General features: G+C 44.4%; 1 protein-coding gene across 2 annotated transcripts in view; it reads left to right on the top strand.

Annotated features, from left to right (window-relative positions):
- FLT3 (fms related receptor tyrosine kinase 3) overlaps positions 1 to 15804 on the top strand; it is a 130491-nt gene that overhangs the window by 112951 nt on the left and 1736 nt on the right. For both annotated transcript variants that reach the window (XM_008021811.3, XM_008021810.3), the window contains 4 exons: positions 3136 to 3258; positions 6022 to 6133; positions 6465 to 6564; positions 7167 to 7272. In XM_008021811.3, the coding sequence (XP_008020002.1) occupies positions 3136 to 3258; positions 6022 to 6133; positions 6465 to 6564; positions 7167 to 7272 (441 nt within the window). The remainder of the gene's footprint in view (positions 1 to 3135; positions 3259 to 6021; positions 6134 to 6464; positions 6565 to 7166; positions 7273 to 15804) is intronic.

The raw sequence follows: 15804 nt of genomic DNA, 5'->3' as shown, positions 1-15804 counted from the left end.
CCCAGTGGTGTATGTCTGTAACCCCAGTGCTTTCAGAGGGAAGCCCAGGGATTTCCAGGCTGCAATGAGCTATGACTATACCACTGCTCTTCAGCCTGTCTATTCAAAATAATAATGAAATAAGCTTAAGAGCAATAATAATACAAGTTTTTCAAAATTACTGTCACAATAGTATTTCCCCACCTCTCAACTGCAAGGCCCATTCTTCTCTTCATTTTCCCCACCTGCTGCTTGGATTCTTCTTTCTCATGCATCTTGCCCACCTCAGTCTTTCTCTATTTTACTTACACATCTACAATCCTGCTTTCACAAGCATTTTTTTTTTTTTTTTTGAGACAACATCTTGCTCTGTTGCCCAGCCTGGAGGGCAGTGGTGCGATCTCAGCTCACAGCAACCTCTGCCTCCCAGGTTCAAGCGATCCTCCTGCCTTGGCGTCCCTAGTAGCTAGGGTTACAGGTGCGCACCACCACACTTGGCTCATTTTTTTCTATTTTTGTGGGGACAAGGTTTCACTATGTTGGCCAGACTGGACACGAACTCCTGACCTCAAGTGATTTGCCCGCCTCAGCCTCCCAAAGTGCTGGGATTACAGGCGTGAGCCACTGTACCTGGCCCACAAACATCTTTACAGATGTGGGAGAGCACCTACTTAGATTGTCTGGCCTGGTTTGCTGCCCATAGTTAAGTAAATACTCAAACCACTTCCAACTGGTGGTCAAGGGCACTGCTTCCCCTTCAACTCCAGGCTTGTAATACTATGAATTTTTGAAGAACATCCAGTTTCTTAGGCCCTCTATCCTTTTATCTTCACATCAGGCCTCCCCTTTGAATCATGCATGTCACTGTCCCCTACTTGTCTCTCACCCCCGCCCTGATACTCCTTGGGTACCCCTCAGTTTACTCTATAGGCCCTTGACTTCATCAAGCATTTGTTGAGCCCCAGCTACGTGCCAAGCACTGTCCTAGATGCTGGAAATACAGAGTCCGTTATGATATGACTCCTGGGCTTGAAGATCTTATGAATGACAGGAGAGACAGACAAGCAGACATGCAAGTCAAAGATGACACAGAGGCCAGGGACGGTGGCTGAGGCCTGTAGTCCCAGCACTTTGAGAGGTCGAGATGGTGGATTGCTTGAGGCCAAGAGTTCAAGACCAGCCTCGCCAACATGGTGAAACCCCATCTCTGCTAAGAATAGAAAAATAGCTGGGCATGGTGGTGAATGCCTATAATACCAGCTATTTAGGAGGCTGAGGCATGAGAATTTCTTGAACTGGGAAGCAGAGGTTGCAGTGAGCAGAGATTGCACCACTGCACTCCAGCCTGGGTAACAGAGTGAGACTGTCTCAAAAAAATTTTTTTAAAAAATTAAAAAGTTTAAAAAAAACAACACTGTAGCGTGGTAAGTGTTGTGATTGAAGTAAGTTCTGGGAACCCAGGGGAGGGATCTGCACAGCAGCCCTGGCCAGGGGAGGGGGAGATGCAGTGGAAGAGGCTTTCTGAAGGAGTGCATGCTTCATGTTTGGACTGATGGAGATTTTTGAAGGAAAAGGAAAACCAGCAGGGAATGTGGGATAGGATAGGGAGCATCAAATCAGGAGGAGGTTTTTTTGGATAAAGGTAATGAGTTGGACATACTGAATGTGAGGTGCCTTGGGCAACCAAGTAGAGCTTGGTCTAGCAGACACTTGGACACTCCTGTCTGAAGCTCAAGAGAAGTGTTTGGGTTGGAAATAGGGATGTTGGCAATGGTAGTTGCATCCCTAGATTTGGATGAAATGGCTTGGGTGAGGGTGTGGGATGTGAGGATGCAGCCCTCAGGAGTGAGAGTAGGCTCATGCACAAAGCCCCTGAGGGAGACAGGAGCCGGCAGAGCAGTGGGGAGAAAGCAGGAGTGAACCATGCACAGGGTTCCCAGAGGAAGGACCAGAAGCGGGAGGGGCTGGCCACCAGCAGCAGACACCACAGGGAGGTCCCGTCAGATCGACACTGGGTGGGTGCCATGTCAGTCAGTGCGGGCTTTGGCCAGAGCAGCTTGGGCAGACAGGCAGGAGGAGCAGGCAGGTTGCAGACCTGGGGGTGAAGTGGGCAAAGTGCAAGTAGACGGCACTGAAAAAACTGGGTATGGAAGAGGGAGCTCTAGAGGGGCTGTGGCACGGGGCTGCTGGCGTTCATGGTGCTTCTTTTTCTTTTTTAAAGATGAAAGAGTGTACATTGGACCTTTGCTGCTAGTCCCTGTTCCCCTTCAGATCTTCCTTAGTAAAGTTCATTTTCTTGTGAGACCCCTTTGATTAACGTCACGACATCTCTCAGCTCAGGGACTCCTAATTCCACTTCAGTAAACCTCTCCAAACTCATTTTTAGCTCTTTGTTTTTCCAATTATTTCCTTCGATATTACTCCATTTATTCCTAAAGCTATTTTCCAGTCAGAAAAGAGATGCTAGCCAGGCGAGGTGGCTCACGCCTGCAATCCCAGCACTTTGGGAGGTCAAGGTAGGTGGATCACCTGAGGTCAGGAGTTCGAGACCAACCTGACCAACATGGCAAAACCCTGTCTCTACTGCAAACACAAAATTAGCCAGGCGTGGTGGCACATGCCTGTAATCCCAGCTACTTGGGAGGCGGAGGCAGGAGAATCGCTTGAACCCAGGATGCAGAAGTTGCAGTGAGCCGAGATCACGCCATTGCACTCCAGCCTGGGCAACAAGAGTGAAATTCCATTTCAAAACAAAAAAAAAAAAGAGAAAAAGAAAGAAAAGAGATGCTATTTCTTACACCCACAATAACAGTACTGGAGGACATCCTCTGAGACTCCCTCTGGAGGCTCAGAGGAGGGCCCCTGTTGGGGAGCCTCTCACTTTTGCTCAGAAGCTGCAAAAGATTCGCTCTTCTTTGGCCTCTGGGGATGCTTCAGAAGCTGCACAAATAACTGCAGCCACCATAGCTGCAGAATTAGGTCTTCTATGTTCCCTTTGTTTGTTACACATCATCATGACCGCTCACGGCACGGCCCAGTAAAGATAAGAGGCCTTCTATCATCGGTACCTCCTACTGAACTTGAGCCTAGAAGAAAGATTGCACTCCAGGATAATATACATCACAGTAAATAACACTCCGGTGTCATTCTTGACAGTGTGTTCACAGAGACCTGGCCGCCAGGAACGTGCTTGTCACCCACGGGAAAGTGGTGAAGATATGTGACTTTGGATTGGCTCGAGATATCATGAGTGATTCCAACTATGTTGTCAGGGGCAATGTGAGGCTGCTATTTCCTACTTATTTTTATGCTGCTATTTTGTGTTTTGTCGTTATCATGGTAAACATCTGCACTCACTGTGGTGCATTTTTGATTAATGGTAACATCAAAAAACCCTCACAGCAGTCTGCTTGCTTATGCTTAAAAGGTTTTTCTGCAGCTTCAGGGAATCTTCCATCTATAATAAAAGCTGAGCAAAATAGCATCACATCTGTCCTTGGGCTAGCTAGTCAGAGTAGATCTGTTAGGGGCCTTTGAGTGCAATCCTCACTTTAAAAAACCCCAAATCTCAATGCTTGCACTTACTTCAGTTATCCTAGCTATAAAGTGACTATTGAGTTATGTTTTCAATTATGTGAAAAGCTAATCGTCACAATAAAGCACTTCAAAACATAGATAACACATAAATACATACAAAATGTTAAAGCTAAATACTTAAATATGAATTAATGAATATTTGTCATCCTTTTACTGTTAACACAGGAAGACCTAAAACATGAGTGAATTGGCCGGGTGCGTTGGTTCACGCTTGTAATTCCAGTACTTTGGGAGGCTGAGGTGGGCGGATCACGAGGTCAGGAGTTCAATACCAACCTGACCAATATGGCGAAACTCTGTCTCTACTGAAAATACAAAAAATTAGCTGGGCATGGTGGCGTGTGCCTGTAATCCTAGCTGTTTGGGAGACTGAGGCAGGAGAATCGCTTGAACCCAGGAGGTGGAGGTTGCAGTGACCCAAGATCGTGCCACTGCACTCCAGCCTGGGCAACAAGAGCGAAACTCCATCTCAAAAAAAAAAAAAAAAAAAAAAAAGCGAATTGACTTGGTAATAAAAAACTAAGGACAGATGTGTTTACAAAAAGAACTATTAGAAGTAATAGATGACAAAATTGTGTAGTTGAAAATGTGTGTTTTTAAAGAATTACAACACCTGGCTTGGTGCTGGTGGCTCACACCTTTAATCCCAGGCACTTTGAGAGGCCATGGTGGGAGGATTGCTTGAGACCGGGAGTTCAAGACCAGCCTATGCAACATGGTGAGACACTCAACTGTCTCTATAAAAAATTTAAAAACTAGCTGGGTTTGGTGGCACCTGCCTGTAGTCTCAGCTACTTGGAGAGGCTGAAGTGGGAGGATCACTTGAGCCCAGGAGGTCGAGGCTTCTGTGACCTATGATCACGCCACTGCACTCCAGCCTGGGCAACAGAATGAGACCCTGTCTCAAAAAAGAATTCCCTACTTATGAAATAATAATGATAATATTAAATGCTGATATAGTGCCTACTATATGCTAAGCATCTAGGTGCTTTATGCATATTAATTCATTTATTCCTCAGAGTACCCACTTGGAAACTGAGGCACAGAAAAGTAACTTGCCCATGGTTACACAGCACGTGGACTTGGACATGAATAGTCTGAGCCCCGAATCTGTGCTCACCCCTGTGTTGTAGTGTCTCCCATGAGGGTTTTGCACTTACCTCATAGCATTGATGTGGGAAAAAACCAATAAAACCAATATGAAAGCACCTTGTCCAGGGTGAACATCCAGTAAATGTGAAAAGTCAAATTAAACTGTATTCCCACTAGAATCAAATAATCATCTTAGTTGATTTACAGTCTACTCCTAGTCATCATAGACTGCTCATATGTAGTCATTCAGTTTCTACCCCACCAGCTGGTTGTCTGTTATGTGGGAAAGTGAATTCCATTTGGAACCACAATTAATTTCTTTAATTAATCAAATTAACCAGACCTGCCGGCTTGAATCAATAGCTCATCAGTTTGCATACATTTAAAAGAGGGTTTACTTGGCAGATTAAGCATGTGCTGATTAAACGTGTGCTGTGAAGGACTCCTCAACCCATGTAAAAGAAAATCAGTACAGCCAGGCACAGTTGCTCACACCTGTAATCCCAGCACTTTGGGAGGCTGAGGTGGGTGGATCATGAGGTCAGGAGTTCGAGACCAGCCTGGCCAACATGGTGAAACCCCGTCTCTACTAAAAATACAACAATTAGCTGGGCATGGTGGTGCGTGCCTGTAATGCCAGCTACTCGGGTGGCTGAGGCAGGAGAATTGCTTGAACCAGGGAGTCTGAGGTTGCAGTGAGCTGAGATTGCGCCATTGCACTGCAGCCTGGGCAACAAGAGCAAAACTCCGTCTCAAAATAAATAAATAAATAAATAAATAGAAAGAAAATCAGCACAAAGCTCTGCCCCAGTAACCTACCCATCTTGTGTCTTGATTCTAATCTGATACTATACTAAGTCAAAACCCCCTTTCATGCTAGTGGAAATTATTAAAGCCACAGAAGCCAGACTGGCATCATTTCTGGAAGTGATGACATGGGCTCCCCTCCCGACATTCTTGTGGATGACATTTCCACTAAAGGTCTTCCCAGAAATGCTTTAACAGAAGATCTCACTAATTCACCAGTACCCACTTACCCCTAGGCAAGTAACTGGCTCTTCCTTAATGGAAAGTACATCTTTCCACTGGAAAGATGGAAAGTTAAACTTACCCATTCCAAGCACAAGCCTTTGTTCAAGAGGAGTTGTAAAGAAATATGCCTTGTGTTTTAGGCTAGTATTATCAGAATGTTAATTTGAAAGTGAAAACCTTTCACGTGAGGAATGTGATTTTTGCAATAAGGCGTTAAGAGTGGTCTTAGGAAGATGATGCATTTCATCCTAATACAAGAGAAAAGAAGTCATGTCTGTATGTGGGAAATTCACCATCTTATTTCCTCTGGGTTTTCCACAGGCCCGTCTGCCTGTAAAATGGATGGCCCCTGAAAGCCTATTTGAAGGGATCTACACCATTAAGAGTGATGTCTGGTCATACGGAATATTACTGTGGGAAATCTTCTCACTTGGTATGTTGGGCAGCTGCTGGCCTCCCTTGACTCTGGGCTTTGCATGCTCTGCTCTGTCGGTGCCCCCCGCCCCTTCCCCCAACACTGATGGGTCTTGTATTGCAGCGCATAACTTTATGTTTATTTGCTGGTGTCCTTCAGCCTGCCTTCCTCACTGGTCTATAACCTGTTTGAGAGCATGAACCGTGACTTCTTTTTCCCAGCTGCAGCCTGTGTGCCTGCAACAGTGTCTGGCACATGGCAGCTCTCAATACATGTTTGTTAATTGAATGAATCAATAAACAAATGAAGAAATGGATGAATGGCTGCAATTGTCTTGTGTTTTCCTCAGGTGTGAATCCTTACCCTGGCATTCCGGTTGATGCTAACTTCTACAAACTGATTCGAAATGGATTTAAGATGGATCAGCCATTTTATGCTACAGAAGAAATGTAAGTTCAAGTCAGACAGTAATTTGGTTGAAATCAGAAATTTACAGTCTGTCTACTTCCAAATGCATGACCAAAAAATGTCAAACTCCTTAATGCAAAGTTTATAAGATTCTTTTTTAAAAAAATAGAAGTGAGGTCTTGCTCACTAGGCTGGTCTCAACTCCTGGCTTCAAGCAATCCTCTTGGCTCAGCCTCCCAAAGTGCTGGGATTACAGGTGTGAGCCACCACACCCAGCTGTCTGATTCCATTTTAAAAAGAAAAGAAAACGCTTCCTTTTTGTTTTGGGAGTTTCTGAACAAAGCTGAACCTTTCCTGTCCTCAGAGGCACCTGCTTCCAGGTTTTAATTCCTTTCCTTGAGGGCTCTACGAAGGTAATTCGATTCTACCCACTACATCACATTTTAAAAAATGCATTTCTGCCCATCATCTGATTTCTCCTTTCAGATATGAATTCAAAGTCTGGTAGAGGACTTGCCACAAAACAAACATGCTGTAAACAAGTAGCTCCAGAGGAATCAATGGTGCTTCATTATATGGAAAATGATCCATTTTGCTTCATTCAGACTTCTTCATCTTGTTCCTTGTTCTACTGCTTTTACAGATACATTATAATGCAATCCTGCTGGGCTTTTGACTCAAGGAAGCGGCCATCCTTCCCTCATTTGACTTCATTTTTAGGATGTCAGCTGGCAGATGCGGAAGAAGCGGTATGTAGCAGCCAGGACTTTGTAAAGCTTTATAAAGGAAATTGGTAAATTAAAACACTTGTTGCTGACTTCCTGTGAACCAAAGGTACCAAGTTCTGATTCTCATCGCAGTTCTTCTTGGTTGCCCTTGCAAAGTTGTGTGGGGTAAAACTTTATTTATTTGCTTATTTATTTATTTGTTGAGACAGGGTCTCACTCTATGGCCCAGGCTGGAATGTGTGGTGTGATCATGGCTCACTGCAGCCTCGACCTCCCAAGCTCAAGCAATCCTCCAGCCATAGCCTTCCAAGTCGCTAGGACTGCGGGATAGCACCACCACGCTAGGCTTATGTTTTTCTTTTTTGTAGAAATAGGGTATCACTGTATTGCCCAGGCTGGTCTTGAACTCCTGGGCTCAAGCAGTTCCCCCACCTCAGTCTCCCAAAGTGCTGGGATCACAGGGTATGAGCTACTGTGCCTGTCCTAAGACATATTTATTGATACGAATGTTTTTAGAAAAAATAAAACACCTTTCCTGATTTCAGCCAAATGATTAATACATTAAAAGCTCTCAAGTGTTCAGTGCAGTGAAGTAGGCAACTAAATAAAACTAAATAAAAAGAATCCCTGGCCTCCAGAAGCCACTAGCCCTTTCTTATGAAGCATGAGTGTGGAAAAGTCACATGACTCGATCACGCTCTATGGTAGCATGGAAAGCACATTGACCTGGAGTTCTGAGGGTTGAATACCAGCTCTACCACTCTGTCTCCCAGTTGTGTCCATTATAGCAAATCACTTTACTTCTCTAAGCATCAGTGTTCTCACCTGTAAAATGGGTTGTTAAGTTAGATTATCTTTTGAGCTTTGGGAACTTGGAATTTCTTTGCTAACGCTTCCCCCGTCAGCACCACCACCTGGTGTAGTGAAAAGAGCCATCTCCAGATGAAGTAAATAAAGGAGAGAACCTTGAGCTCCCAATACTGAGGTTCACATCTTGGCTCCATCATTTACTTGATAAGTCACTTAATCTTTTGGGGAGTCTCCGTCTCAGTTTCTTTACCTGAAATACGTGATTAACAAATCTCGCCTCACGGAGTTGTGAGACGGAGTAAATCAGGTGATGTATGTGAAAAGAGTTAGCCCATAGTGGGCACTTAGTATTTACTCAATAAAATATTAGTTAAATATAAATCTGATTTTTAAGTGGATTGTCTGTCCTCCTTTCTAAATTGTTGAGAGTCTGTTTTCAGTTCTGTGTTCTCTATACAGACTTGGGTAGATAGTGTGGACTTTCCTACTGCTGTGATGTTTTTCTGAAAATTACATAGAAACTAGGTTATTTTCAGAGAATTAGGTCAAAAGGCTGGAGGAAATGGAAAGCCCCCAATGGACTTATCCTATTGCACAGATGCCTGTAAACTGTTAATGACACTGTAAGGAAAACTGAAAGAAGAGTTATAGAATGAAACAGGAAGTGAGCTGGTAAAGAAAGAATATATATGTACATGTATAGCTAGCTATCTATACACTTTTTTTTTTTTTTTTTTTTTTTTTTTTGAGACAGGATCTTGCTCTATCATCCAGGCTGGAGTGCAGTGGCATGATCTCAGCTCAGTGCAGCCTCTGCACTGTGGGCTCAAGCAATCCTCCCACCTCAGCCTCCCAAGTAGCTGGGACCACAGGTACACACCACCAGGCCCAGCTATTTTTTTTTTTTTTTTTTTGTATTTTTGGTAGACACGGGCTCTCACTGTGTTGCCCAGGCTGTTCTCAAACTTTTGAGCTCAAGTGGTCCACCTGCCTCAGCCTCCCAAAGTGCCAGGATTACAGGCATCAGCCACCGTGCCTGGCTAAGAGAGGACTGATTGATGTTACTCGTTGCATAGTTGGGTGTGGATTTTGGGGAACTTATTTGAGCTGGATGTGAGGACTGAATAGCATCTTGGCTGCTGGAGAGTAGAGGGTGGGTAGGATATTCCAGGATGAATGAATAATATAAATAAAAGTCCAAAGTTGAAAAAGTAGAGTGGCAAGTAAATGGCTATGCCTAATACACAGGGAGAATGGGGGAGTAGAGAGGAAAACAAAAATGTAAAGGTTGTGTCGCCAAGATGGAGGCTTCAGGACCACTTGGGTCTTGGTTTGAACTTCTCCTTTCACGTCCCCATACCCACAGGATGTCCAGATCCCCTTCCCTCTGTTCAGGGAGCCTGTCAGGTATCAGGAACCATTGAATGGCAACGTGTCTGTGCATGATTAATCAGCTGAGGGAATCCATGCTTAGGGACAGATAGTTCACCAACCTTTTCTCCCAATTCCTTCCACTCTGTTCCCTGACCCTCTGTGACCAGTGTCAAAAGCACCCAGAGAAAATGGTAGCTCCTTTAAGCAGGTTAGAGAACAGGCCCCCACGGCCCGTTGCGGTGGGTCACACGTGTGATCCCAGCACTTTGGGAGGCTGAGGTGGGCAGATCACTTGAGGTCATGAGTTCCAGACCAGCCAGGCCAACATGGCTAAACCCCATCTCTACTAAAAACAAAACATTAGCTAGGCGTGGTGGCGTGCGCCTGTAGTCCCAGCTACTTGGGAGGCTGAGGCAGGAAAATCTCTTGAACCTGGGAGGTGAAGGTTGCAGTGAGCCGAGATGGCACCACCGCACTCCAGCCTGGGTGACACAGTGAGACTCTGTCTCAAAAAAGAAAAAGAAAGAAAAAGAGAAAGAAAGAGAGGAAGGAAGGAAGAAAGGAAGGAAGGAAGGAAGGAAGGAAGGAAGGAAGGAAGGAAGGAAGGAAAGGGAGAGAGAAAGAAAAAAGAAAGAAGGAAGGAAGGCAGAGAGGAAGGAAGGAAGGAAGGAAGGAAGGAAGGAAGGAAGGAAGGAAGGAAGGAGGGAAGGAAGGAAGGAGGGAAGGGAGGGAAATGCACCCCTTTTCCAGGTGGGAGGAATCCAGAGAGAAGCCCCTTACTCAGGGCTCATGCAGCCTGCCCCAGTCTAAGCCAGTCTGAAGGAGGGGAGCTTGGAGTGGATCTCAGCCATCTTGCCCGCTCTGCTGGGCATTTTTGTTGGTGCAAGGCAGAACCCACACAGCCACGCAGGCAGCCCTGCCCACTCTGCACAATCCTATCTAGTCCCTTGGTTGGAAAACTGACCTTGTCACCTTCCCCAGGGTGACCTTCCCTGGTACATCTGTGAATGGTTTTGTAGAATCTTCTCTCCTCTCCTCCCCTCCCCTCCCTTCTCCTCTCCTCTCCTCTTTTATTTTATTATTTTTTTTGAGACAGAGTCTCACTCTGTCACCCAGGCTGGAGTGCAGTGGTGCCATCTCAGCTCACTACAACCTCCACCTCCTGGGTTCAAGTGATTCTTGGGCTTCAGCCTCCCGAGTAGCTGGGACTACAGGCATGTGCCACCACGCCCAGCTGATTTTTGTGTTTTTAGCAGAGATGGGGTTTCACCATATTGTCCAGGCTAGTCTCCTGACCTCATGATCTGCTCACCTCAGTCTTCCAAAGTGCTGAGATTACAGGCATGAGCCACCCCACCCGGCCCTATTTTCTTTTCTTTTTAATTTATTTTTTTTAGATAGAGTCTCACTTCGTCACCCAGGCTGGAGTGCAGTGGCGTGATCTCGACTCACTGCAACCTCCACCTCCTGCGTTCAAGCAATTCTCGTGCCTCAGCCTCCTGAGTAGCTGGGATTACAAGCACCTACCACCACGCCTGGCTAATGTATCTGTAGTAGAGACGGGGTGTTACCATGTTGGCCAGGCTGGTCTCAAACTCCTGAACTCAAGCGATTTGCCAGCCTCAGCCTCCCAATGTGCTGGGATTACAGGCGTGAGCCACTGTGCCCGGCCAGAGTCTTTGTTTCTGCATCAAGGACTAGGGAAGGAAAAGGGCCATCAGAGAACCAGGAGAAAGAGTGGGAAATACATGGAGAAAACATAGGTTAAGGCTTTTATGTCTAACCTCAGCACCAACGGGGTTAAATCAAGGAGGTCACTGATTACATGATTACATGCCTAGGCATTTAGACAGTGGTGAACCGATGAAGATTTTTAGGATGGACGAACATGTTTCAATCTTTAAGATCCAGATCAAACATTCTGTGCTCTGCAAAGCCTCCCCCAATTTCCCTAGTCAGATCTCAGTCTCTTCTGAATTCCCATGACACTTTCAGCTATAACTCCATGTGAGACTCAAATCCTAGTGTAGGATGACTTTATTTTATGGGTCTCTCTCTGTCGTCACTAGACTTCATTAGTGAGGGTAAGTTCTATTTCCTGTTCATCTTTACACCCCATGGGGTAGCGCTTGCCCTGTGAGATTAAATCAATGGGTGAAGTCAGTATGAAAGCAAGTTGGAGACCACATCTGTTTGGTTCATCGTTATAGACCCTGCTGCTAGCATGATGCTTAGCATGTAGAAGGCGCTCAGCAGACGTTTCTGGAATGAGAAAGAAAAAGAGAGCGTAAAAGGAAGTTTGGAAAAGCCAGGCAGAAGATGAGATGTCAGGACTTCAGTTGAGAGGGGCGGCAGCAGCCGGGACGGGCACGCTGAGGGAGCGCACTAGGCAGGGGCTGTGGGCTGATGAAAGGGGGCACATGCTTGTCCCCTGTTTCAGAAAAGGAGTCTGAACTAACATCACCTCCCCTCTCCTACTTGGCCCCATAAATTATAGGAAATATGGATTTTTTTTGGTTTGTTTTTTGTTTTTTTTTTAAAGAGAAGGGAGGCCAAGCATGGTGGCTGACACTTATAATCCCAGCACTTTGGGAGGCTGAGGCACAAGCATAGATTGAGCTCGGGAGTTCAAGGCCAGTCTGGGCAACATGGTAAAACCCTGTCTCTACAAAAGAATTTAAAAATTAGCCAGGCGTGGTGGTGCCTGCCTGTGGTCCCAGCTGCTAGGGAGGCTGAGGTAGGAGGATCACTTGAGTCGGAGGGAGGTGGTCACGGCTGCAGTGAGCCATGATCATGCCACTGTTCTCTAACCTGGGTGACAGAGCAAGACTCTGTCTCAACAAAACTAAACTAAACTTAAATAAAGTTGAGGCCATAATTGGCTTAGAAAGTAAGAAAGAGATCTTTTTGTGGACCAGAAACTGTGGAAAATCCCTGAGACAATGAAATCAGTTAAAACTGCACTGCAGAGGGAACACCCGCAACAGAGGATGCCTGGAAAAACAAGTTGAAGGCTAACATAAAGGCAGCAGGAAGTCCTGGGACCCTCCACAAGTTCTGAAGCAGGAGCAGCCACATGGTGAAATCCACATAAGATTAAATGTGGGTGCTAAAAATGTAGGAATGATATTGGTGAGATAGAAATGTAACATATAACTTTCGGTTCAGTACAGGGGAAAAAAATGACTTTAGAAAACATAATCAGTCCAACAAAATGGGGAAGAGAGAAATAAAGAGAATTTGTGGAAATAGAAAAGACAAAATTAGCTGGGTGTGGTGGTGCACACTTGTAGTTCTAGCTACTCAGGAGGCTGAGCTGGGAGGATCCCCTGAGCCTAGGAAGTCGAGGCTGCAGTGAGCTATAACTGGGCTACTACACTCCAATTGTGGGCAAAGGAGAAAGACCCCATATCTAAAGAATAAAATAAACAAACAAATAAAAATTGAAAATACAAAAATAAAACACAAAATGGCAACAATCAGTAAGCCTACTTAGGAAACAGAATCTCAGAATAAATAAAATTGTTATCATACATTATTAGTGAATGCCACATTCACTAATCTCGATGCAATATAATAAAAAAATCACCCAACCAAAAAAGCCACCAAATTTATATACCAAAATTAAAAATCAGCCAGACGTGGTAGTTCACACCTGTAATCCTAGCACTTTGGGAGGCCAAGGCAGGTGGATCACCTGAGATCAGGAGTTCAAGACCAGCCTGGCCAACCTGGTGACACCCCGTCTCTACTAAGAAGACAAAAATTAGTTGGGCATGGTGGCAGGCAGCTATAATCCCAGCTACTTGGGAGGCTGAGGCATGAGAATTGCTTAAAACCAGGAGATGGAGGTTGCAGTGAGCCTAGACTGCACCATTGCACTCCAGCCTGGGTGACAAGTACGAAACTCTGTCTCAAAAAATAAATAAAATAAAAATCATGCTTCTTAAGGAAGCTTTGCTTAAGAAGAAGAAGGGGAAATAGCAAAAAGGAGTAAAAATGGGTATTGCCTATTAAAACCTGTAAGAGTTACCCAAATTCGTAATTCTAAATTCATTTATTAGAAAACAAAGAAAAATGAAAATCAATAACTAACTTTTTTTCCCTTTTTTTTTTTTTTTTTTTTTTGGAGACCGGTTCTTGCTCTGTCACCCTGGCTGGAATGCAGTGACATGATTATATAAGTCACTGCAGCCTCAAACTCCTGGAATCAAGCGATCCTCCCACCTCAGCTTCCTGAGTAGCTTTTTAAAAATTCTCTTTTGCAGAGATGGGGATCTTGCTATGCTGTGCAGGCTAGTCTCAAACTGCTGGCCTCAAGCAATCCTCCTGCCTCAGCCTCCCAAAGTGCTGGGACTACTGGTGTGAGCCATCACACCTAGTCTGATTAGCCTTTCAATTTAAGAAGCTAGGGAAAAAAACAAACAACAACAAAGAAGAAGGTGGAGAGAGAGAGGAGGAGGAGAATGAACAAAGCAGAAAGAAGGAATTAATAGAGACATAGCCAGATTTAATTAAACAGAGGAAGTAGCAACAACAAAATAATAGCGATGGTCAGGACAACCACAAGTTGTTTCTTTGAACTAATAATGTAATTGCTAACATTTTTTGAGTATTTAATCATACAGTTTACTAATGTATTAGCCATAAAATTAATAACTCTTAATCCTCACATGAATCCCCTGAAGTAGGTTCTACTATTACCCCTTTAGCAGACTAGTAAATTGAGGCCCAGAGAGGTTAAGTAATTTGCCTCAGGTAACATGATAAATGTCAGACTTAGGATTTGAATACAGCAGTCTGAGTGTAGTCTATGCTGTATATTAATGTTGCATATCAACGAAGTATACAAACATACTACTAAAGCTGCTATCTTTGAGGTGAACAATTAAGAAAAAAAGAAGCCGGGTATGGTGGCTCACGCCTGTAATCCCAGCACATTGGGAGGCCAAGGCGGGAGGATCTCTTGGACTCAGAGGTTTGAGGCCAGACTGGGCAACATAATGGGACCCCATCTCTACCAAAAATTTTAAAATTAACCAGGTGTAGTGGCGCACACCATAGTTTTCTAGAAAGAAAAGTGAAGTGTAGGAGGCAGTCTGGACAGTTCACACTAAAACTGTCAAAAAACAAAGATAAAGAAGTAGACAGTAACAAGGGCTGTGGGAAGGGAGCAAATCTATAAAATTTAAGTAGAATGCATGATTCTTAAATCATAAAGTTCTTATAAACAAATAATAATAAAAATATATCACCTTTTAAAAGAGACAGGGTCTTGCTATGTTGGCCAGGTTGGTCTGGAACTCTTGGCCTCAAGCAATCCTCCCGCCCTGGCCTCCCAAAGTGCTAGGATTGCAGAGGTGAGCCACTGTGCCCAGCCTGTATAGCCTTTTATGTATATAAAAGGCAAAGGAAATAGGCAGGCTGTTCAAAATTAAAATCAAATGAACATAAAGTATAGGAAAAAGGTCCAACTTTGCAGATAGTGAAACATATATAGTTAAGGAGATAGAACGTCTCGCTCAGCAAAAGAGAAGAGATGTGAGAGGCTGACATACCCATTGATCAGAAGGCTCTGGAAAATGTAGGGGCACTGTTGATAGGAGTAGAAATAAATACAACCTTTCTGCAAGGCAGCCTGGCCTTGTGTATCACAGTTCAAGTGTGCATCTTTTTTGATCCAGCAATTCCACTTCTGCTTATCCCAACATCAGATTACATCGAGTGTGCACTTTTCAGTTTGTTTTGTATAACCAGTGGGTCAAAAGGTTAATTATGACACATCAGTACTATGGAACTCTAGGCTGCCATGAAAAAAAAATATGTGGCCATCCTTAGTGAATAATGTAAATATTGGACACAGGCAACATATGAGCAGTATAATAACAACATATTGATAATTCAAAAATAAGGTTCTAAAAGAGAATATACAACCTGAACCCACAGACACAAAATTGTATGTGCATAGCGAGCTGTCTATAATGGTGGGTACTTGTCATGACTTGTAGCCTTTTTTCTTTTTCTTTTTCTTTTTCTTTTTTTCTTTTTTTTTTGAGATGGAGTCTTGCTCTGTCACCCAGGCTGGAGTGCAGTGGCACAATCTAGGCTCACTGCAGCCTCCATCTCCCAGGTTCAAGCAATTCTCCTGCCTTAGCCTCCCGAGTAGCTGGGACTGCAGGCGTGTGCCGCCACACCCGGTTAGTTTTGTATTTTTAGTAGAAACAAGGTTTCTCCATGTTGGCCAGGCTGGTTCTGAACTCCCAACTTCAGGTGATCCGCCCACCTCAGCATCCCAAAGTGTTGGGATTACAGGCGTGAGCCACTGCGCCCAGCTTTCTATATCCCTTTCTTTTTTTCTCAAATTATCTA

Source organism: Chlorocebus sabaeus, chromosome 3 (genome assembly GCF_047675955.1).
Source record: "Chlorocebus sabaeus isolate Y175 chromosome 3, mChlSab1.0.hap1, whole genome shotgun sequence".
NCBI classification, from domain to species: Eukaryota; Metazoa; Chordata; class Mammalia; order Primates; family Cercopithecidae; genus Chlorocebus; species Chlorocebus sabaeus.
The sequence above is the reverse complement of the archived record's forward strand: the minus strand, read 5'-3'. Positions and strand labels throughout refer to the sequence as shown.